At 48.8% G+C, this 23,239-nt stretch overlaps 2 protein-coding genes across 2 annotated transcripts; one reads left to right on the top strand and one right to left on the bottom strand.

The window, feature by feature from the left end:
- Positions 1-10,967: 10,967 nt before the first annotated feature.
- LOC117039727 (gap junction beta-5 protein-like) lies at positions 10,968-11,636 on the top strand. Its single transcript, XM_033136910.1, has one exon. The coding sequence runs from the start codon at positions 10,968-10,970 to the stop codon at positions 11,634-11,636; it is 669 nt and encodes a 222-aa protein (XP_032992801.1).
- A 2,277-nt stretch (positions 11,637-13,913) lies between these two features.
- Positions 13,914-21,445, bottom strand: RPS15 (ribosomal protein S15). The gene is made up of 5 exons (XM_033136908.1): positions 21,426-21,445; positions 20,170-20,299; positions 16,699-16,784; positions 15,485-15,719; positions 13,914-14,082 (listed from the first exon to the last, which is right to left on the bottom strand). The coding sequence occupies exons 1-5, from the start codon at positions 21,443-21,445 to the stop codon at positions 13,969-13,971; spliced, it is 585 nt and encodes a 194-aa protein (XP_032992799.1). The 3' UTR covers positions 13,914-13,968.
- Positions 21,446-23,239: the final 1,794 nt, after the last annotated feature.

The following is a 23,239-nucleotide window of genomic DNA, read 5'->3' as shown; positions in this document are numbered from 1 at the left end:
GGAGTGGCATTGTGCTATTGTCATCATCATTATTATTTAACCATTGCAATATAATGACGATAACGATGATGACGATTTATTATTTATACCCTGCCCATCTGGTTGGGTTTCTCCAGCCACTCTGGCCGGCTCCCAACAGTACACTAAAAACACGATAAAACATCAGACATTAAAATCTTCCCTAAACAGGGCTGCCTTCAGATGTCTTCTAAAAGTCAGATAGTTGTTTATTTCCTTGACATCTGATGGGAGGGCGTTCCACAGGGCGGGCGCCACCACCGAGAAGGCCCTCTGCCTGGTTCCCTGCAACCTCGCTTCTCCCAGGGAGGGAACCGCCAGAAGGCCCTCGGGAGATGGACCCCGGTGTCCGGGATGGAGACGCTCCTTCAGGGATATTGGGCCGTTTAGGGCTTTCAAGGTCAGCACCAACCCTTTGAATTGTGCTTGGAAACGTACCGCAAAAGCATCCAGGTTTTGAGATTCAAAAGGATCAGGAGAGACAACTCCCTTTCTCCTCCCCCAACCAATAAATAAATAAACGGATATGGGCTTTTGTGCCTCACATCTCCGTGCCAAAATGCAGAATTTGGAATTATTAAATTTGTGGCTGGGGAGGAGATCGAGTGAACATATTAAACTACAAGCTCAGGGGTCTTAGTTATCAACCCAGATGTTCCGGAGAGATTACCAGCCTGCAAGGAGATCCCATCTGCCACCCCCGGGGCCAAGGCAGCCTCACATATCTAACGTGGCATATTAGATGAAAGAGAAAAACATTGGGAGAGATAAAAGAAGAAAATCAAATGAAATGATAGAACAGGAGGGGAGGAAGTGTATATTAAACAGAAGGGCATTAAAACAGCAGAAAAAGGGTTATCCAACTCAGAGTAGACCTACTGAAATTGGCCAAAGCTTGCCCATTAATTTAAATGGATATAGGACTGACGTTAGACATTATCGATTGATTTCCTCTGATTTGCTTCTAGATTATTGCTTCCCTCATCAAAGGACTCTGGGAACTGTCATTTGGTAAGGGCGCCGGGAATTGTAGCTCCGTGAGCAGGAGAACTACAATTCCCAGGATTGTGGGTGTTTTTTTTAATTGCATGAAAAAAAAGTTAAATGGAAACATTGCGTTGCTCAGTGTTAAAGCAATAGTTTGTTAAGCAATGCCTTAATGTCGATCAACATAATCAAATATTTAGGGCTGTGGGGGGTTATTTAAAGCCCCCACAAAATAAACATATATTGATGGAATGTTTAATTTCTATAGGCTCAATAGAGTAAAAATATTTTCTGAGCGCTGTGCTGAAAACTGAAGCACACACATACACACCAGAGAGAGAGAGAGAAAGGGTGAGAGAGGAAGGAAGGAAGGAAGGAAGGAAGGAAGGAAGGAAGGAAGGAAGGAGAGGGAGGGAATGAAGAAAAAGAAAGAAAGAAAGAAAGAAAGAAAGAAAGAAAGAAAGAAAGAAAGAAAGAAAGAAAGAAAGAAGAGGAAGGAAGGGAGGGAGGGAGGGAGTGAAGAAAAAGAAAGAAAGAAAGAAAGAAAGAAAGAAAGAGGAGGGAGGGAGGGAGGGAGGGAGGGAGGGAGGGAGGGAGGGAGGGAGGGAGGAAGGAAGGGAGGAAGGAAGGAAGGAAGGAAGGAAGGAAGGAAGGAAGGAAGGAAGGATTGAAGACTTCACCAAGGCTAAACCTAGCCAGTACTGTCATATTCTTTCATTTCAAGGGATCTACTCTTGAGTCCAGACGGAGGGACCAGATCATAGAATCCTAGAGTTGGAAGAGACCCCAAGGGCCATCCAGTCCAACCCCCTGCCAAGCAGGAAACACCATCAAAGCATTCCTGACAGATGGCTGTCAAGCCTCCGCTTCAAGACCTCCAAAGAAGGAGACTCCACCACACTCCTTGGCAGCAAATCCCACTGTCCAACAGCTCTTACTGTCAGGAAGTTCTTCCTCATGTTTAGGTGGAATCTTCTTTCTTGTAGTTTGAATCCATTGCCCCGTGTCTGCTTCTCCGGAGCAGCAGAAAACAACCTTTCACCCTCCTCTCTATGACATCCTTTGATATATTTGAACATGGCTATCATATCACCCCTTAACCTTCTCTTCTCCAGGCTAAACATGCCCAGCTCCCTAAGCCGTTCCTCATAAGGCATCGTTTCCAGGCCTTGGAACATTTTGGTTGCCCTCCTCTGGACACGCTCCAGCTTGTCCAATGGCTTAAAGTGACAAAAACAAAGGAGATTCCAACTAAACATTAGGAAATAGCTTTCTGAGGGTAAGGGCCATTCAGCAGTAGACTGGACTCAGAAAGTGGCAGAGTGTCCTTTACTGGAAGATTTCAAACAGAATTTGGATGGCCAATTCTCACGGAGTCTTTAGCTGTGATTCCTGTACTGCAAGGGGTTGGACTGGATGGCCTTTGGGGGGTCCCTTTCTACTCCGCCATTCCACGATTCTGTGAAAGTTGGACACAGCGTTGCCCCAAAGAAAAAGCAAGAGCATCAAAATGAAAGAACTAAGTTAGTGAAATACAAAGAAACAAAGAGCAGGGCATCATTAAGATGAAAGGAAAGAGGGGGGGACAAGAAGGAGAGAGAGAAAAATATTCCAAAGGAATTAAATCTGATCTAATCTGGATCTAGTCTGGATTTATTCAGCTGCTTTATCATATTATTATTATTATTATTATTATTATTATTATTATTATTATTATTATTATTCTACTCTGTTCTACTGTTTTTGGATTGCTGGAAACTGTCCCGTTTTTGTTGTTATGTTTTGTTTTGTTTTGTTTTGAACAGAACAGGAGAGGAAATAACTTTTAAAAGGAACATGCATCTAGAGGCGATCTTGTGGGAAAAGGAGGGAGGGAATTAAAATGCAAAAAGGGAGAGTGAATTTAAATGAAAGGGGAAGAAAACAAAGAAGGGAAAGGATGAAGAAAACTGAAACGGAAAATGAGAGCAAGAATTGAAAAGGAAATGGACCTTTAAAATAAAATGCTTTAGTCAGTGCCTGAATCTTTCAGGGCCTGGAGATGTTCCAGGGAAAGGGGAGAGGGGCTAGTCTCTCTCTCCCCCCCCCATACACTCACACCCTGCAAACCCCCCAGGGGGGTTAAACAAACAGGCTGTTGTTACCAGCTCCTGCTAATTGAAATTTCAGTCAAGATCCAGGGCCGCAGGAGGAGATTAAAGGGGGGTAGAAAGAGGAAACCCAACTCTGGCAAACAAAGCGACCCCAGGGAGGGGGGGGAGAGAGAGAGAGGCGGGGGCATCCAAGCCCCCAGAAGCAGCCCCCCCTTTCCCTCTCATGTCCTGCTTAGAGGTACACATATCCCAGTTCGACAGTTGCGAGGAGGCAAGGTCAATGCAATTGCTGGATAGAGCAGGAGGAATCAATATATCATCACACCCAGACATGACATGCAAACACGTTGATGCCGGAGAGGGGAGGATCCTCCCTTCCCCACCCCACAGAGGATGGGGTCACCATGGCAACCGGGACTGACTGGTACCCAGCTTTGCCTAGGTCTCCCATCCAGAGCAGGAGGGCAGGATGCAGCCAGCCTGCTAGAGGATGGGGAAGGGGAGAAGGCCATGGAAATGATGATGGAAGGAGTAACCCCCCCCCCACACACACACCAGCCCCTCAAAAAACCTATCAAGGAAACAATTCTTTAATTGCTTACAGGGAGGAAGGGGGAAGGTAGTCCTGGCAAGCTAGATTCATAAAAAAGAAACTGGGTTTTGTTTTGTTTTTAATTATAAAAAGCGTGCGTGTCTCTCAGTGGCTTCCAAGCCGGGGAAGGAATTGATGTACACGTCTCGAGTGCAAAACGAGGGCGGCCGCTGCCTCTCTGCACGAGTCCCTGCTTTGCTCTGGTCCGCATCTGTGTGCAGAGGTGGCTCTCTGAGCAAGTCCCCCCTGTCCCAACCACATGCAAGGGGCTCTTGCGCTGCGAATCCATCTCTCCTCACCAGCCTCTCCGCTGCCTCTCTGCATGAGTCCCCGGCTCCTTCCCATCCGCCTCCACTGGGGATGAAGTACTGTGTTGAATCTCTGTGCTGGGTTATCCCAGAGGGGCGGACACGGAAGAATCTCCACCGCAAGAGAAGAGGCGGCCTGTTGCATCTCTGAATGAGCAACTCAGGGCTTTGGGTATTTCCCCTTCCAGACCTGCTCCCTACGTCCGAGACCCCGCCTGCAGCAGGATAGGGTGGGGCTACTCGGAAGGCGGTTAGCTCTCTGAAAGCAACCCCCTTTTTTGTCTTAACATTTGTCTTCCAAATCCTTTGACATTTGGGATGCAGAGAACGTCTCCTTCCTCTGGACTCTGGAGCGCTGCTGCCGGTCCGTGCAGGCAAGGCAGCGCTAGATAGGAGATAAGGCAGTCTATTATGATGTTAGCTGCCCTGAGCCTGGCTCCGGTTGGGGAGGGCAGGGTACAAATAAAATAATAATAATAATAATAATAATAATAATAATAATAATAATAATAAAGAACCCTCCCTGAATCTGCTGTCTCGTTTCGGAGCAATTGTTGAAAGGTTTCTCGCAGGCTGTCTAACAAAGGCCAGTCCTTTCCAAAGTCCCCCGAAAGAATAAACACCAGCCTCTCTTCCTCCCCCCACCCTAAAATAATAAATAAATCCCACCCCTTTCCTAACACCTCAAAGTTCTTCGGGGATGCGCCAGGTTGTCCTTCCGAACCGAGGACTCGGAGGTTGACCTAAGAGTCAGCGAGTGCCGAGTTCGAATCCTGACTGTGTCTCGTGAACTCACAATGGGTGGGTTGAGACAGGTCCTTATCTCTCTGCCTCAGTCCCTGTTCCCACCCCCCAAAAAAACCCATGGATGATAATAATACTGGCTTGTTAAAATACTAATACAGTACTATTTATACCCCACCCATCTGGCTGGGTTTCCAGCACATATAAAAACACCACAAAGGATTGTTTAAGGATTGTCTCTTTATATCTACTGAACGTAAATTCAAAGAGTCTTTAGCTAAGTGGCAGGGCGTCCATGCCTGGTTCCCCCCCACACACCTGAAATCTTAGAGAGCTACTGCCAGTCAGTGCGGGCAATATTGAGCTAGATAAGGCAGCGTTCTGTTTATTTTGGCCTTGTGGTTCAAAGCTATGAGGACTAGAATCTTGGTTTATTTCCAAGGCAGGTGGCAGAGCAGCTGCGTTTGCATGCAGAAGGTCCCGATTGCTCCTCAAGGTGGGGAAGAGGTCTCCCTGCCTGGAACCCCCGGACGGTTGCTGCCAGTCAGTGCAGAAAGCACTGAGATACGTGGAACCATGGGGTCCCCCACTCCGTATAAGGCAACTGATGCAATTTTAAAGAGCACACATTGCTTTATTATTGAGCATCAAACGTCCCCGGCTCTGAGCCTTACAACATGCAAAGTCACTCCGACAGCTAAATGGAGCCTCCTGGGCAAGGGGCAGTGTACCGCAAAAGGCCAGGGATGCAAACCAGGGGCGTTACGCTGCCGTCTTTGTTGTCTGCATCGGTTTTTCCAGAGGGCACGTGTCCAACCACTTTTGGACACAGAACAATCTAATAGATGGGCTGGTTTTTTTGGGACGGATCCAGCAAACCCATTCTGAAGGCTCGCTTGTTTGGTTTTTTTTTTTCCTTTTTTCCCCAGGGTGTTGGTGCCATTTGGCTAAACTATCTCTTACGGAGACGTTCTTTTTTGGCCCCTCTCTCTTTGCCTTCCCTATGGACATTAGCCAACCGGTCAAGCCTTTTGGACGGGGCGGTGGGGTTGGGGGAAGATGGCGGTCCTTTGGTTTGGACCAGCATCAAATCTACACACAGAGAGAGAGACACACACACTGCCTATTGCATCCCCAAATGCCTGCCAGCACACCTTTGTCTGGAGTTGTCATCGCTAGGCAACAAAAAATGCAGAAAAACAGATCCCCCATCCCTCGTCCTTCATGCGGGGAGGGTTTTTGTGTGTGTCTGTAATCGCGACAGATATCTCGACAGCTAGGTGGATGGATAAACAGATAGCATGACAGACGATAGATAGCCAGCCAAACGATTTATCACCGAAGGAGGTTGCAACAATTAAAGCACAATATTGGCAATAGTTGAAAAGACACACACACACACCAGCGTAGCACAACTGAAATGCGATTGTGGCTCTGGGGTCCAGGCTCGAAACCGCAATCTGGACCTTGCAAAATTAAAACGCCAACCGTCCCTGCCACCCTCCACAGCTTGCAGCCTACCCAAGCCCCGCATTTTTGGCTCCCGGTTCACCCCCAAGGATGCAGGGCTGGTCCCTGGTTTTTATAAACCCCAGACCTGAGAGGCCAGTGGTTGCGTTAGGAAAAACAACAACACACAAATGCACAGTCTGAAGCTTTTTGTTTGCCATCGGTGGCTATCGTTTGAGAGCAGAAAACATCTTGGGAAACGCAGGTGGATCTCTTAAAAAGCAAGGCGGCGAAAGGAAAAAAGCCCAAAGGTGGAGGCCTTACCTCATCACCGAAGAAGGCTGAATGCAGGAAGGACAGAAGCCACAGCAAGCCCATGTATTTCTCTGCATTCTTCGCCACCCTTTGGCTGGTTCTCCCCTCCCTCCCTGCTGGATGCAGATGGGCTTGGCTCGCTCGCTCGCTCTGGCAAGGACGGAGGCGGGCACCACTCTCAAGCGAGCGCTAGGGAGCGGTGGAGAGTCAGCTCTCCGGGTTGCTAGGGGGGGGAAATGTGGCCGAGAGAATATTGCAGGAGCCAAAGTTGGAGGAGGAGGTGGAGGCTGCAAGGCAGTCTGGTTCCTGAGACGGATATTAAAACTACCCCGATGCGTAAGCAATTCAGCGATACGCCTGGAATTGAATGTAACATCACTGGGAAGCACCCTATGGAAACGCATGTTCAGTTACTGGTTGTCAGTATGGCATAGACTCCCTAACCTTTATCTGCTGCAGTGTCTCTGGAGAGATAACTTTCCCAGCCCTTGGGCGAAAATTTTACATTCTAAACTTGTGTCCCTTGGGTTATCACCATCTGAACTACTGGGAATGGATCTAGGCCCTGCCAAGAGAGCTGTTAATAGAAGGCTAAAGGAGGTTGATCTCCAGCATAACATTTTGACAGGAGGTGGCACTTGTTCACCAACAAACCTGGGGTTAGCACCAATAACGAAATTACCATCTTACTTATCTTCTATTTCCGTTGCGGCGCATAGGTATGCCTTTATCAAGGCCAGATTCAATGCCTTCCCATCAAATGTCATGGGCAACAGACTCTCAAATGGCCAGATCTCATTGCTATGCGACTGTAATAGTGGTTCCGTAGAAACATTACAGCATATACTTTTTTGCTGCCCAGCTTATTCGGCAGCCCGGTCTAGATTTCTGTCCCCCCCTTCTGATAGGACAGGCAGACGGAACCCAGGAGGCTAAATTAATCCATTTATTGAATGACGAGGAACCAAGTAGATCTCTTACAGTCGCTAGATTTTTGATAAATGTCCTATCCCAGAAAAAGAGAAAAGTGGTCACTGCATAGTTTTGATAGTTTAACTAATACCCAGTATTATTAAGAGGGAATTATGTTATTAATTAACTCTTAAATAAAGTTTTAGCTGAATCCCTATCCTGCATATGTATTAACCAAACTGAGTTAAAATGTTATTCTTGAAGGACTGTTTAGAATTGATATTGTTCAAATTGCAGCAGTTGCTGCCTCATTTTTTTTTATATATTGTTTTATGTCAAGTTGCTCCAAATTGTATTTTCTGTTTGCTTTGTCTGTTTTGTTTTGATATGGGCCAATGGCCGTAATAAAATTTACTATTACTATTACTATAAGGCAGTCTGGAAATTTTTATTTTTATTTTCAAAATTCCCACCCACCTGTGCCACAAATGCATTGCCAGGTGTTTCTGGAAAAATGCCCCTTTCCTGAAAACTCTGGGGAAGGGCCGGCAGTGTCTTTCAACCCATGTGCCGTGGCACCCTGGGGTGCCCAGAATGATGGTCAGGGGTGCAACGCTGGCCTCTGTCCCTCTTCTCTTCCCTCCCTCCCTCTGATGCCCTCTTGCGTCTCTGCCTCCCAAAGGCTGGCATGGCTGTTTGTTGCAGCAGCCCTGGCTGCAAGCTCCGCGGGCGAATGGTGCCTCTGGGGCCGGCCAGGGGGTGCTTCCCAGGCCCCTGTGGGGCAGTGTGAAGAGGCGCCTCTCTTTGGGGCAGAGGGAGGCAGCTCAGAGGCCAGGGAAGGCAGCTGCGGCTGCCCAGAGGTCTCCCAAGGAGAGGGGTGAAGAGAAGAGGCTGTTTGGAAAAGGGGCGAGGGGCTGCCAGCTCTGCAGGCAAGGGGCTCCTGAGCCCCACAGGGGTGCCGCAGAAAGACTGTGTTGCTCTTGCGCTTGGATCCTGCTTGCAGGGGGGGGTGTGGGGGCCGGCCACGGTGAGAACAGGATTCTGGAATAGAGGGGCCCCCGTTTGGGATCGGCCCCACCCTTTATTCGCCCAACCAACCTTTGAAAAGCCTGCGGGACTGTCGCAAAACGCCGGCTCCACATTTCTAAGGACTCGGTCCTGCCGTGTGGCGGCACTTCGACTTTGGAACTCCCTGCCACTTGACACCGAGCCTTCGCTGCCCTCTTTTCAGCGCCTGCTACGAACGTTTTTTTTGGTTTAGGCAAGCCTCCCCAGATGGCTCAGAAAGTCGGTGCGATTTTTAATCCACTTCCAGTCCACACTTAAGCTTTTTTTCAAGGTCTTGTTACTGTTTTATCTTTTTCCTAAATGGCTTTGTGGACCCCCCCTTTTTTTTACATTCCAGCAGCTCATAAACTTTACGAAACAAATAAACCGGGTTCTTCCGATGTTCTTATAGCTGCTATCCCTTATTGTTGTTCTCCCTTAAATTTCCCTTATTTCCGGGAAGGAGAGTTGGAGTCTGGGGACTCCTTGGGTCCCTGCCTTTCTCAGCCCTGCCTGCCTGCCTGCCTACCTCACAGGACTGTTGTGGGAATTAAATGAGGACTAGGACAAGGGAGCTCCTTGGAGAAAAAGGTGGAGTATAAATACCTAATAACAAACAGACAGACAGACAGACAGATATATATATATAAAAAGAAGAAGATAAAATAGACGAATGTTTCTCGGCAACAGGTGCTCCGATTAAGCATTGCTGCCCCTAACTGGAGCCAGAGCAGAGCCAACCTGGCCAGAAGCCATCAGTGGTCCTCTCCTCCTGCATGAATTTGCCTAATCCTTTTCTAAAAGCCATCCAAGTTGGTGGCCATCGCTGCTCCCTGTGGCAGGGAGTTCCAGAGGTTAACCGTGTGCTGCGTGAATAAGTGCTTTCTTTTCTCTGCCCTGATTTCTCTTTCCTGGGGGCTCTATCCTGGTGTAAATTAATTTGTAGCCCGGGGGGGGGGATTACCGCGGCGTGGACTGTCCCTGAGAACCGTAGACTGTCCCCGGGACAGGTGAGGGTGCTGATCCCTTATTTTCAAACCCGAAACTTGACAGCTATGTCCCCCGCTGCTATGGGAAAGAACGCTTTGGTTTAAGGACGGACTTCCGGAACGGATCAAGTTCGTAAACCAAGGTAACTACCACTGTATATCCACTTCAAACTGCAAAGAACAATCCTTCCTTCCAGGTGTTGCTTAAAGAAAAAGAAAATAGGCCCATTCCCTCCCCAAAGTATCGAGCCTTTGTCTCAACTGCTTCAAACTCACTCGGGCAGGAATCCCCACACCCTTGTGCCGAAGACGCAGCCTTGTTTATATCAAAATACACCCACAGGAGAGAAGAGATTTCCTGGTCTCTTAACTGCTGCCCTTGGTCCCAGGAAGGGCAGCTTCAGAGAGGCAGCCCGGAGGATGCAGGACCCCTGACCGCCTTCACGCCGTTTCACCCCCCTTTAGAAGACCAAACCAGCCTCGAGAAACAAACCAGCCTTTCAGATCCAGAGACGGCAGCCCTGCCAGGTGAGGCCTTTGCAGAGAACTCAAAACTTGGTACCCTTTGCTTTATGCCTCCGATCTTTTTCTAAAGCTACGGCAGAATGTTTTCTTCTTAAAATTTTAACGTCTCTAGTCCTGGGCTGAGGGCGCCCAGTCCTTTCTCAGAAACGGTACTTGGGCCGAACTGTTTTGAGGAATCTTCATTCTTGCTTTTCAGCTAAAACAGGGATCATTATTGTCTTTCACCGGACACAGCGCGGAAGGGGAAGAACCGCAGAATGAGTCCCTTTGCACCTCTCCAACTGGTCCCCATTAACTCTCCCGAGGCCACTCTGGTTTTGGACCACAATTCCCATCATCCCTGCTAGCTAGAGATGATGGGAATCGTCGTGCAAAACCAGCTGGAGTTTGGGAAACACTGATCTGGTCCAACCCCTCTGAAATGCAGGAATCTTTCACCCAATTCGGGGCTCAAACCCGCAACCCAGAGATCAGGAATCTCATGATCTACCGGACTGAGTTATCTGCAACAGAAGTCCGTGTTGGGGGGGGGGGGAAGAGGACATAAAGAAATATAATGACAACAGATCAATCGGAAGGTCGGCGGTTCGAATCCCCGCGACGGGGTGAACTCCTCTTGTTGCTCTGTCCCAGCTCCTGCCAACCTAGAAGTTTGAAAGCACGCCAGTTCAAGTAGATAAAGAGGTACCGCTGCGGCGGGGAGGTAAACTCTGTTTCCATGTGCAGTGGTTTACGTCACCGTGTCCCGTTGCGCCATAAGCAGTTTAGTACTGGCGGCCACATGACCTGGAAAGTTGTCTGCGGACAAACGCCGGCTCCCTCGGCCTGAAAGCGAGATGAGCACTGCAACCCCACAGTCGACTTTGACTGGACTTAACCGTCCAGGGGGTCCTTTACTTTTACCTTTATGTATTATTTTATATATGTTGGAAGCCACACAGAGTGTGGAATAACAATGCGAATAATTTTGATTGCAGTGGAAAGACCCATGGGGACAGAAGTGTTTCTGACCCTCCTGAGCGGCACCAGCGGGCACGCGCCCAGGCTGTGCCGAGCCGGCCTCGCCACCCTCGCTGCGGTCCGGCTCGGATCCCTGGCCCTGGGTGCAAGAACCCTTTGGCGGGACGAGGCAGGGGACCTGCACTGCGACACCGCCGCCCGGGGCTGCCTCTCGGCCTGCTTCGACGCCTTCTTCCCGGTCTCCCCCTTCAACCTCTTCCTGCTGCAGATGGCCAGCCTCTTGACCCACGGCACGGCCTGCTGCTGCGTTTTTCGCCCGCCCGGCTGCCAGGAGAAGAGCAGCTGGAGGCAGGGCCTGGCACACGGCAAGAGGAAGCTGCAACACCTGCACTGGCTCAGCCTCCTGGCCAAGGCGGCCTTGGAAGGGATTTTCCTGGTGGCTTTCCACGGACTCTACGCTCGCTACCCGTCGCAACTCCATTGCCCTCCGTCCGTCTCCTGTCCCGTCGGGGTTCTGTGCACCGTCCAGCAAGCAAACTGGAAAGACGCATTCAACCTCTTCATAGCTGGGGCTTCCTGGGCCTCCGTTGCGCTGTGCCTCCCCGGGTTGTTCTCAGCGGCATCCCAAACCTTTCACTGTGCATTGGGCCCAGGGAAGAGTCAACTGGAACGGCCTCTCTTGATCCCAGATGTTTGACACCTCCCAGCAGCGACCGCAGACTCTGAAGGAGCGCCTCCACCCCCATCGTTCAGCCCGGACACTGGGGTCCGGCTCCAAGGGCCTTCTGGCGGTTCCCTCCCTGCGAGAAGCGAGGTTACAGGGAACCAGGCAGAGGGCCTTCTCGGTGGTGGCACCCCCTCCCATCAGATGTCAAGGAAATAAACAACTATCTGACTTTTAGAAGACATCTGAAGGCAGCCCTGTTTAGGGATGTTTTTAAATGTTTGATGTTCTATTTTGTTTTTAATATTCTGTTGGGAGCTGCCCAGAGTGGCTGGGGAAACCCAGACGGATGGGCAGGGTACAAATAAGAAATAACAGACTCATTTTCAATCAATTATATTTTTATTACATAAGTTGTTTTTTTAAAAAGATATAAACTTGTTCTTTCTAGCCTTCCGCTTACCACGGTAAGACTAAATTGTTAAATAATGTCGTTCTTCGACTTCCCTGTCAATCTCTTCATTAAAATATGTAAGAAAATTGAGTCTGGAAGATATTAAAATATTTGGATATATGTATATGTATTGGTATAAGGTATTGTAATTGTAATTCTATGAATGTAACTGGATGTGTATATGTGTATGTGTGAGTTATGTGTAAATGGAATTGTATAATGTATCATAATAAATAAATAAATAAATAAACAAGTAAGAAATAACATCGCCAGCTTTGATTGGGAGCACCTCTCCAACTGAGAAGGGCCTCTTCTAGCATGAGCCACCTGACCTGGAGATGCTGGGGGCTGCACCTTCTGCATTCAAAGCAGGTGTTTTGCCACTGAGCTATGGCCCTTCCCTTAGAAATATTTCTGAATGGGCTCATCTAAGCAGGAAGTCAACTAGCGCCAAGCCAGCAAATTGCACTATGGAGCTCAGTATTGTCCACTGGATGGAAGCAATGGTTCTCCCGGGTTTCAGGCAGGGGGGCCAGCCCTAATTGGAGAATCCCTCAGGGTCCTTCTGCGGTCAAAACCCCGAAGAGCTGCTGCCAGTCAGCGGAGACAATACTGAGCTTAGGACCGATGGGTCTGATTCGGTGTAAGGTAGGGGGGGGGGGGCTCCCCTGCATGCAAAGGCAGGCTCTGGCAGTTTGAAGGAAAACTGATCCTAAACTTCCGCTGCCTCCTGGACATTTTCAGAAGGCTAAGGAGCAAACCCTACACAAATCTGGAGTGCACTGCCTTGTACGCCTCCTTCCTGCAACCCAGGTTGGTGCCGAACAACATGCTCTGCTTTCCTTTGGACCCCAATAGCGAGGCCAAGAAGGGGGCCTTGTCGTCTGGGCAGCCCAGGGCCTCCAGACACACTGCCCAGGCTTGTGCCCCCCCCCGGGGGGGGGTTAACTTCAGCGCTGCTAATGCATCAGTTTGACTTCAGATGCCAACAACTGCTTTGCAACGCTCCCACATCAAGATCTAGGCTCTGAATGGAATCAGGGGTTTTGCACAGCCTTTGGGTCAAGTGTCAAGGGCAGGGGGGGGGGGAGATATATTTCTCGCCTGCACAGTCTCGTTCTCCCTTCTCCTTGCCGCCTGGCTGCATGTTTAATATCCTCCCCCCCAAATTTTCATGGCTCCAGGTTGCTCTCAGTGAACCCAACCCAATCTGAGATCACCTGGGGCTGCCCTGACCCACTCCAGACCGGATGCTCAGCCTTAGCTGCTATTAAGTCATATGTCTTCAGAATTCAGGGTCACTTCAAGTTAGTTTTCTGGGCAGGAGGGTGGCTGCATCTTGTCTTTAGTCCTTGTGCATATGAGTGCATCTCGCATGAGTCCCAAGGCACCCCCCCCGCCATGTTTATATCCATGAAGTGTTGAAGGGCATAAAAAAATGGGAAATGTAGTTTTTCCTCAACAGCTTCTGTATTTGCCTTCTGCCCTGTATCGGGAAAATTTTAATGCCTGATCTTTTACAATTTTTAAGATGCCGTAAGCCCCCCTGAGTGGCTGGATTATTATTATTATTATTATTATTATTATTATTATTATTATTATTATTATTAATTATTATTTACCTAGTCCTCCTAGTTACTGGTATTTATTTTGTTAAAGATACAGCATATACAGAGCCCCACATTTCTATAGACAGCAGCCCAACTCAGAAATTCTACAATGGTGCAGTCCACACCAGAGGAAAAAATACCAGTGTCGCGAGGTGAAATTGGGTTTTCTTGTTGCTTCTCACCACCGCAAGTGTAATTCAGAGAAATTGTTCGGGAATGTCCCTGATCCAAAACCAACACAGGCAATATTGTTGGGAAACCTTTTTATTTACACGAGAGACGCGAATCTTCCCAAACCCCCTTACTTCAGAGGGATGAACCGAGAGGAGTGGGTGGCCCCGATTCCAGGTCGGCCGTGCTTAACGGGCTTGTAAGTGATGGAGAACTCTCCCAAATAGTGGCCAATCATTTCAGGCTGAAAGAGAAAGGAGGAAAACGAGATTTCTTAGCACCCTGGCAATCTTCCTGGGGCTGTGATGAGGAAGGTTTTTTGTTTGTACATATGAACCGCATCTGCAGAACAATGCTAACGTTCTGTCTGAATTTTTAAAGGCACAATATTTTTTTGTTTGTTCTTAAATATAGGGCTCTTGGGAGACCTTGGATCACAAGCAACTAATAAATCGAACAAGAAAAAAAATAATGCATTCAATGTATTTACGAACTGCTTTCTGTGAAACGACTCAACCCCTATGCAATTGCAAGGTTAGCTTTGTGTCAAGGATGGTGAAAACGGAGTTAAACAATCACACCTTAAGAACAGCAAAGTTTGGAGACGGAGGCAGTTAAGGCAAAGGGGAATGGCTAGAATATGGTTGGCAAAATTGCTTTTCTTTACCTGGGGGTTTACTAAACTGCTTAGAGTGTCTGTGGGCTGGTTGGTTTTTAAAACCCTCAAGTGGTAAATGCCTTTTGTTAAATGAAAATAAATGCTGGGAAAAGTAAATGGGTGATAAATGTGGTCCATGTTAGATCTTAAAAATCCCTATCTGTCTGCACAGGGAGATTTGAGACTCAGTATTGGGAGTAAAGAGGAGTTTGTGTTGCATTGACAGAGTTGGGTAGTGACTAGCAATGCGATTTCTACAACCGCGGAATTTCCCAATTTTGCTTTTGCAAGTCTTATTTTTTTAATAAGAGAACGCTTTTTAACCTTAAAGCCATGTTGACATTACTGCCTTAAGATTAATCGGGCATCAACTTGCTAAATTCATTTGATCGTTCAGTGTGCAATTTTAATTACAATTTCCGAGAGATTCAAAACTTACGACCCTTGTGCTCTCTCTTCCAACTCTGCAATTCCGGGCCAAATTCAAAGTGTGCTGGTTTTGACCTAAAGAGCCTTAAACGGCTCAGGAACGCAATTCCTCAAGGACCGCTTCTTTCCATATGAACCTATCCGGACCCTGAGATCACCTTCTGAGGCCCTTCTTTGTGCTCCTCCTCCTCGAGGTCCCGAGCGGGGCCTTCTCTGCAGTGGCTCCCCGTCTGTGTAACGCTCTCCCAAGGGAAGCTCGCCTGGCGCCTTCATTACACACCTTTAGGTGCCAGGTAAAAACGTTCCCTTTTAACCAGGCCTTTGGTTGATCTGATTTACATCCTACGTCCCTATAAAATGTGTTTTTGTTTTGTTGTGGGGCTACTGGGTTTCTGTTTTTATTATGTATTTTGTGGTTTTATATCTTGATTTTATTCTGTGAACCGCCCTGAGATCCCCAGGTATAGGGCATTACATAAATCCAATAATAATAATAATAATAATAATAATAATAATAATAATAATAATAAGTTCCTCCCCAGTCACCAGCCCTCCTCACCTTGATTTCCACCTGGTTGAAGGTCTTCCCATTGTACACGCCAACCATGCTGCCCACCATTTCCGGAAGGATAATCATGTCTCGCAGGTGGGTCTTGACCACCTCTGGCTTCTCCATGGGCAGGGCCTCTTTCTTGGCCTTGCGCAGCCGCTTGAGGAGGGAGTGCTGCTTGCGGCGCAGGCCGCGGTTGAGCCGCCGGCGCTGGCGGGCGCTGTACAGCTGCATCAGCTGTTCGCTGGGGACGGAAAAGGAAAGGTCAGGCAGAAGTTAAGGGCGCCAAGTGGGTCAATCCCAGGTGCCCAGAGGGGGTGGGAATCAGCGGGCCAAAACCCTCCCTCAGAGGGGAAGACAGCAGCGTTCGGAATTAAGACAGGCGCATTTCACACCTGGGTCTCGACCCAAAGTGAAGATGCCTGGAATGTTCACTACCTGGGGATCCTTGGATCCAGACCATTTTCACACAGCAACACCCCACCCTGTAGAATCCTATCCATTATATTTTAGCTGCACAGTCAGAATGGATTTCTGGAACCAAAATGTTTTTTTTTCTGTGCAGCCTGAGCAGGAACAGTGAATCAACGCTATAGTGAATTGTTCTCGCTTGTCTTCACTTACACACACACACAACCTGCCGGCTGCCCTGCTCACAGTTGTGAAGAATATTCTTACGTTATGAATGGTCTGTGTCACCATTAAGAAAAAGAAGTGAATCTAATAGATGTGGAAAGCTGCTGGATCAAGGGATTTCCCTTCATTCAAGTTCCCAAGGTTGTCCTCTGAACTAGCCGGATGTTTGACTGAGAATCAATCACAGTCCATCCTTTGAAAAATAAGACTTTTGAGCAGTCTAGCCCCCAAATGGACATTCCATTTTGGCCACGGCAACCTTAGATTTAAGGAGATGATATGTCCGAGTTCCTAACACTGGAGACATAATTTCCATTTCGCCCCATCCGCCAAATTAACCTAATTCAGATCTACCACCCCGAAGATGGTCACACACACACCCTGCAGAAGACCAGCTATGCCCCCCCCCTGCCTCAACACCACGAAAAAGGGCTTGAGTTCAGCCCTTCGGCCCTTTATAAACTAAGGAAGCTTTTGCCAAGCTGGCAAGTTATGAGCGACAACTTCCACCAGCATCATACGGCCGACTGTGGGTGATGGGAGATGTAGTACAAACGGGGGACAGGCAGGGAAGAGGATTCTCTTACTAGGACATGTCAAGGAGCTGGTCCAGATCAACACCCCGGTAGGTGAACTTCCGGAAAGTACGCTTCTTCTTCTGCTCCACTTCCGCCTGCCCAGGGAGAGGAAACGAAATAATAATAATAATAAATAATAATTTTATTTATACCCCGCCCTTCCCAGCCAGAAAACCGGGCTCAAGGCGGCTAACATCAATTTAAAATCACAGCAAAGAAAACATAAAAACGATCAATTTAAAATAACAGATTAAAATACAATTTTAAAAATTCAATTAAAACTGCAGGTCTCAATTTCAAAATAACCCACCAATAAAAGATGAAGCATAAATATTAAACAGAAACCAACCCAAAGGCCAGGTGGAACAGCTCCGTCTTGCAGGCCCTGCGGAAAGATGCCAAATCCCGCAGGGCCCTGGTCTCTTGTGATAGGCTGTTCCACCAAGTCGGGGCCAATATTGAGAAGGCCCTGGCCCTAGTTGAGGCCAACCTAGCGTCTTTGTTGCTCGGGACCTCCAAAAGATTATTATTTGAGGACCTCAAGGTCCTACATGGGACATACCAGGAGAGGCGGTCCCTTAGGTATGAGGGTCCTAAGCCGCATAGGGCTTTAAAGGTCAAAACCAGCACCTTAAACCTGATCCTGTACTCCACCGGGAGCCAGTGCAGCTGGTAAAGCACTGGATGAATGTGGTCCCGTGGCAAAGATCCGGTAAGGAGCCTCGTGCTCACACCAGGGAAAGGCGCTATCAAATACATAAACCCACTTCATTCTGCCCTCACCCAAAACTCTCCAACACAGAGAACGCACCTACAATTTTCCTCAACCTTGGCATGCCTTGCCAGTTTGAGATACAGTGTAGGGCCAGTGGTTAAGAGCGTTGGGACTGGGACCTGGAAGACCAGGGTTCAAATCCCCCCCCAATGCAGCTCACTGGGTGAACCGGGCCAGTCACTGACTCTCAGGCTACCTCACAGGTTTGTTGTGGGGATTAAACGAGGAGAGGGGGGGAATGTCATGTAAGTAAGAATGCCTTGGAGGAAAAAGGGGGGGATATAAACCGAAGCCAACATCTAAACTGACACGGACAAGGCTCCTGGCTTGGAAAGAAACTGCTGGCGCTTAAGGCCTCACTCTGATCATGCTCAGAGGCAATGGCAGTATTCCTCCCTGCCCCACAAAGACCCCAGACGCAGGAACTGAAATGCAGTTGGCTGGCTTGGTTAGAGTGTGGTGTTCTTAATGCCAAGGTCACGGGTTCAATTCCCGTGCGGGTCACCTGCACTGCAGGGGGTGGGACGAGACGACCCTCAGGGGTCCCTTCCAACTCTACAATTCTATTAAACCCCACAAGCCACTCTACTCATGCTCAGAGGCAGTCTTGTATGAATGCCACCAGCACCCACCCCATATTCTCTGAAGACGGGAGACCTGGACTTTGTGACAAAAGTGCTGGGGCTTGCTGGAAATCTGGAGACCATGTTAACATTGCCTCTCACCCCAATGTGTGGAAGGGATCTGTGGCTTCCCTGCTGGTCATTCTGCACATGCTCGGGGGGAAAGGCTTTTAATATCTTTAAGGTGATTCCTGCATTGCATGGGGTTGGAACGGATCATCAGTCTTCCAACAGAAGCTTCATGCTGCAGGGTGGGCTGCTTCATGAGCAGCAAGCATGCGGCAAAAGATGAAGAAATGGAGCCTCACATGCAGGTTTGGGTTAAAAGTCTGAAAAGGTTGTAGGGCCTGGACTAGATGTTCCTTGGGGTCCCTTTCTGGCACTAGGATTCCTCTCCCCTCCTGCCATATCTGAAAATGGTCCTTTCTTGTGCTGCCGCCTTGCTGGACATTCTGCCCATGCTCAGAGACAGTTTCCTTAAGAGCCTCCCTTCTGAAGAAAACTATAAAAATAAAGGCACTGGTGCTTAAGGCTTGTTGGAACTCTACCCATGCTCAGAGACACAGTTTCCTTAAGAGCCTCCCCGTGCCTTTTGAAGATAGCTTTGAGAATACAAGCCCTGGAGCTGAAGCCTTGCTGGACACTCTACCCATGCTCAGAGACACAGTTTCCTTAAGAGCCTCCCCGTGCCTTTTGAAGTAAGTTTTGAGAATACAAGCCCTGGAACTGAAGCCTTGCTGGACACTCTACCCATGCTCAGAAACACAGGGTTTTTTTAGCGCCTCCCTTCTGAATAAAGCTTTGAGAATACAGGCCCTGCAGCTTAAGCCTTGCTGGACACTCTACCCATGCTCAGAAACACAGTTTCCTTAAGAGCCTCCCCATGCCATTTGAAGTAAGTTTTGAGAATACAAGCCCTGGAGTTTAAGCCTTGCTGGACACTCTACCCATGCTCAGAAACACAGGTTTTTTTAGCGCCTCCCTTCTGAATAAAGCTTTGAGAATACAGGCCCTGCAGCTTAAGCCTTGCTGGTCACTCTACCCATGCTCAGAGACACAGTTTCCTTAAGAGCCTCCCTTCTGAAGAAAACTATGAAAATAAAGGCACTGGCGCTTAAGCCTTGTTGGAACTCTACCCATGCTCAGAGACACAGTTTCCTTAAGAGCCTCCCTTCTGAAGAAAACTATGAAAATAAAGGCACTGGCGCTTAAGCCTTGTTGGAACTCTACCCATGCTCAGAGACACAGTTTCCTTAAGAGCCTCCCCGTGCCCTTTGAAGTAAGTTTTGAGAATACAAGCCCTGGAACTGAAGCCTTGCTGGACACTCTACCCATGCTCAGAAACACAGGGTTTGTTTTAGCGCCTCCCTTCTGAATAAAGCTTTGAGAATACAGGCCCTGGAGCTTAAGCCTTGTTGGAACTCTACCCATGCTCAGAGACACAGTTTCCTTAAGAGCCTCCCCGTGCCTTTTGAAGATAGCTTTGAGAATACAAGCCCTGGAGCTGAAGCCTTGCTGGACACTCTACCCATGCTCAGAAACACAGTTTCCTTAAGAGCCTCCCCGTGCCTTTTGAAGATAGCTTTGAGAATACAGGCCCTGGAGCTTAAGCCTTGTTGGAACTCTACCCATGCTCAGAGACACAGTTTCCTTAAGAGCCTCCCCGTGCCTTTTGAAGATAGCTTTGAGAATACAGGCCCTGGAGCTTAAGCCTTGCTGGACGCTCTACCCATGCTCAGAGACACAGTTTCCTTAAGAGCCTCCTCGCCAGGCACTGGAGCTTAAGCCACACGGGATCAGGCGCTGCAGAGACAGCTATGGTCGTGCCGAGGACCCCCCTACCCCCCAGGCTTAATGCTCTCCATCCTCTCCAGGCCTAGGCCTGGGCTACCCTGCCGCTCCATTCGTCTCGCCGCCCGCCGGGCTTCCTACCCCGCTCACGCCCTCCTGCTCCCGACGGTATAACCGGGGCCCGACCCCACTCCGCGAACAGCCAAGTCCCGCCGGCCCCCGCCGCCCTCCTCCGGCCGGATGGAGCCGGATTGCACGGCGCCAAAGAGGCCCGCTTCAGAAACTACCCACCATCTTGGCCGCAGTCTCCTCCAGGAAAAGGCCGAGATCCCGCGCGGTTCGATCCTCGTCTCGCGAGAGCCGGCGGCTTCCGGGCGCAGAACGGAAGGCCCTTCGCAAGCACACGCCCACCCACCGCCGGCTTCAAGGGAGCTCGCTTCCGCCCATAGAGGAGTCGAGCGGCTCTGTGCGCATGCGCGAGATTCTTAAAGGAGCCGCGGGCAAAATAAGTCGGGGTTCTGCAACGTGGCGCCCTCTGGGTGTTTAAAACTGCTGCTGGGGCTGCAGCCCAGATATTATTAGGGTGAAGGATGAGTAGTAATTCAAATTAATAAGACAATTAATTACTATTATTAATAACAGCAACACTACTAATACAGTTGGGTCTCCCTGCCTTCCATCCTACCTTTCCAACAGGCACCAGTGATTCCTTTACCACCCGCCAACAGCTCCAAGCAAGAGGAGGGGCAGCCTGGCCAATTAGGGGATGGACTACATAGCCCTTGGGTATGGTTACCTGATTTTTTTCAATGAATCCGGCGACACTTTTCAACTTCAATGGATTTTGTATGGCGGCTGATTTGTAAATCTGGGAACTGTCCCCGGGAAACGGGGACACCTGGTAACCTTACCCTTGGGGTTCCTTCCAACTCCACAATTCTGATTCTAGACGCTCCCATTTGCTACAGGCGATCTGCTTTCAGCATTCTAAAATGAATATAAAAGGGCAGGTTCAGAAGAACAGCTGCCTGGCATGCAGAAGGGCCCAGGTAGGACTGGGAAAGATCTGTCTGAAATGGCGACAATACTAAGCCAGATGGACTCAATGGGCGCTCAGGATAAGGCAGGTTTGTATGTTTCTATTCTATTCAAATCAGTTTCTATTCAAATCAGTGTCCAAGGCTATGTAAATCAGCCCCCTACTCAGAACCATAAGGGCTGGAAACTTGTTAATTTTTGAGGAACAGCCCTAGCTCAGTGCTGGCACCCATGCGTTGCATGCAAAAGGCCCCAGGTTGAATCCCATCATGGTGGCAAGAGCGTTGGACTAGAACCCGGGACAGATAAGTGTTCGAACCCAGAGCCCTGGAGCTCGCTGGATGACCTTGGGCAAGTCACTCAATATTTCAGGGTTGCTAGAGGATGAAGTGGGAACAGGGAGAATCACACTTGCCACCTTGGGGAAAAGGTAACATACGGTATAAATAATGGTTTTTGGTATCTGTCTCGAGAGACAATGGAGTGTGCCTCTGGGGGTGAAACCAAACCTCTGCATGAGCAGCGCCATAATGACCTCCCTGGGTGCAGGTCTGAAGGTCTCAGCTACGGTGAGAATATGGCTCAGGACAGGAGTGGCTTTGCGAGAGGAATGCACCCACTGCTAACAAACTTTTGCAAGGGGAAAATTTCCGTAGGGACCGTTAAGCACGAGAATACGGTTTGTGCATGGTGGGAGAAGTGTTCAAACAACACCTGTCCACCCCACATGTGTATTGGGGGTCAACCAAGCAGGAGGGGAAAGCCCCCCGCTTGCTCACTATGCAGCTGGTGGGTTATATTACCTGTGTACAGGTACATGGTTTGAATTGGGAGGAGGAAGTTTGCTTGAGCGCCCCTAGAAACAGGACTAAAAGGGGTGTCCTGCTTGCTGGATCAGCCCAAAGGCAGGGGGAATCCAGCCCAAAATCCTGTTCTCAGTGGCCAAGTGGGGTGTCTCAAAGGGGAGCCCAAAAGCAGCGGCAACTCTCCCTACTTGCGATTCGCAGCCACTGGTATTATTGAGGGTTTTTTGCTGCCTCTGCCAGAGCCCAACCGTTGTGGCTAGCAGCCGGGATAGCTCAGGAGCAGGAGATTCTTTAATCTCAGGGTCATGGGTTCGAGCCCCGCCTTGGGCAAATGATTCCTGCATTGCAGGGGGTTGAACTAGATCTAGGCCCTAGTGGCTCCTTCCAACTCTGTATTTCTGTGATCTGGGCCCCCAGGTTCTGGTAGTCTATGTGAAAGGAAGATTTTCCCCAACACTCTAGATCTGTTGTATCCACACTGCGACTCGTTTTTTTTGTCTCCTCCTTGCCTGCCTTTATCTCTAAACTGAGATGCCCCAATCTTTCTTCATAAGGGATCGCCTTTATCATTTTGGCTGCCAATGGGAGTTGGTAGTCCAAAACATTGACTGTGGGAGCGTGAATTAGGGGAAGCTGGAAGGGCTAGGAAGAAAGCTTCCCCTCTGAACACTTGATCGGAGTGCATTTTTTAATGTTACGGAGGTCAGGTCCTCCAAACCGTTTAGCAACCACAGAGCTATCTATCTCTTTTGACTACTTGTTAACTGATTAGTGTTCACTAATTTTGGCCCATTAGCAGCTCAAATCAACACATGCTTGTGTTTTAAAGCAGCAAAAAGCCCAAGATAGTGAAACGGCTTTTCCCGAACCTGGCAGGTGGGGGGAAAAGCCAGGAAAAGACAGCTTCGGTTCAGGAATCGATGGACAGCAAGGGTTGAAGCAGAAACCTTTTGTTGTTTCGCCAAACCCAGGATGGTTCAAAGTTTTAGGCTGCCTTTTATCGCAGGAGGGTGTGTGTAAGGTGACAATGCGGAACACGGACTGATTTTTGCTGCCTTAAGGGTGGGAAGTATGAAAGATCGCAGAAACGGCGTTTTCCGTATTGATCGGGCGGCTGCCGCCGCTGACCCCACCATCTGTGGGGAGAAGGAATACAGAACTGACACAAGGGGGGGGGAAAGACAGCAGTCTTCTCATTAGTGGCTGAAAAACACGCAAGCTTCAGAACCACACAGAGCCTTTCTAGTGGCTGGCAGCTACCAATCCCACCCAAGGTGGTGTTTCTTGGAGCTTATGAGCTATGGTGAGAAACTCATTTTTGGTGGGGGGGGGGGCAGACAAGGAAAGAAGAAAAGAAAGTAAGAGACAGGTTTGTGTTTCTAATCCAAATGTACTTCTCTTTATTCAAACCAGGGGTGATCACTGGTTAGTGCAAAATGCACCATTTATTTTTTATTTTTTCGCCTGAGGGAAATCTACATCTTCGCAAGGCCTCCATTAACCCCCTTTAAAGAAAT

Source organism: Lacerta agilis, chromosome 18, assembly GCF_009819535.1.
Source record: "Lacerta agilis isolate rLacAgi1 chromosome 18, rLacAgi1.pri, whole genome shotgun sequence".
Lineage (NCBI taxonomy): Eukaryota > Metazoa > Chordata > Lepidosauria > Squamata > Lacertidae > Lacerta > Lacerta agilis.
The sequence above is the reverse complement of the archived record's forward strand: the minus strand, read 5'-3'. Positions and strand labels throughout refer to the sequence as shown.

Bases quoted from the DNA above. Each gene is read 5' to 3' on its own strand.
- RPS15 (XM_033136908.1), bottom strand. From the start codon at position 21,445: ATGGCGCTGCTCATGCAGAG. The intron at 20,300-21,425 runs GTTTGGTTTCAC...GCTCCCTTGAAG, and splicing joins ATGGCGCTGCTCATGCAGAG to CCGGCGGTGGGTGGGCGTGT. The intron at 16,785-20,169 runs GTGGGTAGTTTC...CTCCCTGGGCAG, and splicing joins AGGAGACTGCGGCCAAGATG to GCGGAAGTGGAGCAGAAGAA.
- LOC117039727 (XM_033136910.1), top strand. From the start codon at position 10,968: ATGGGGACAGAAGTGTTTCTGACCCTCCTGAGCGGCACCAGCGGGCAC.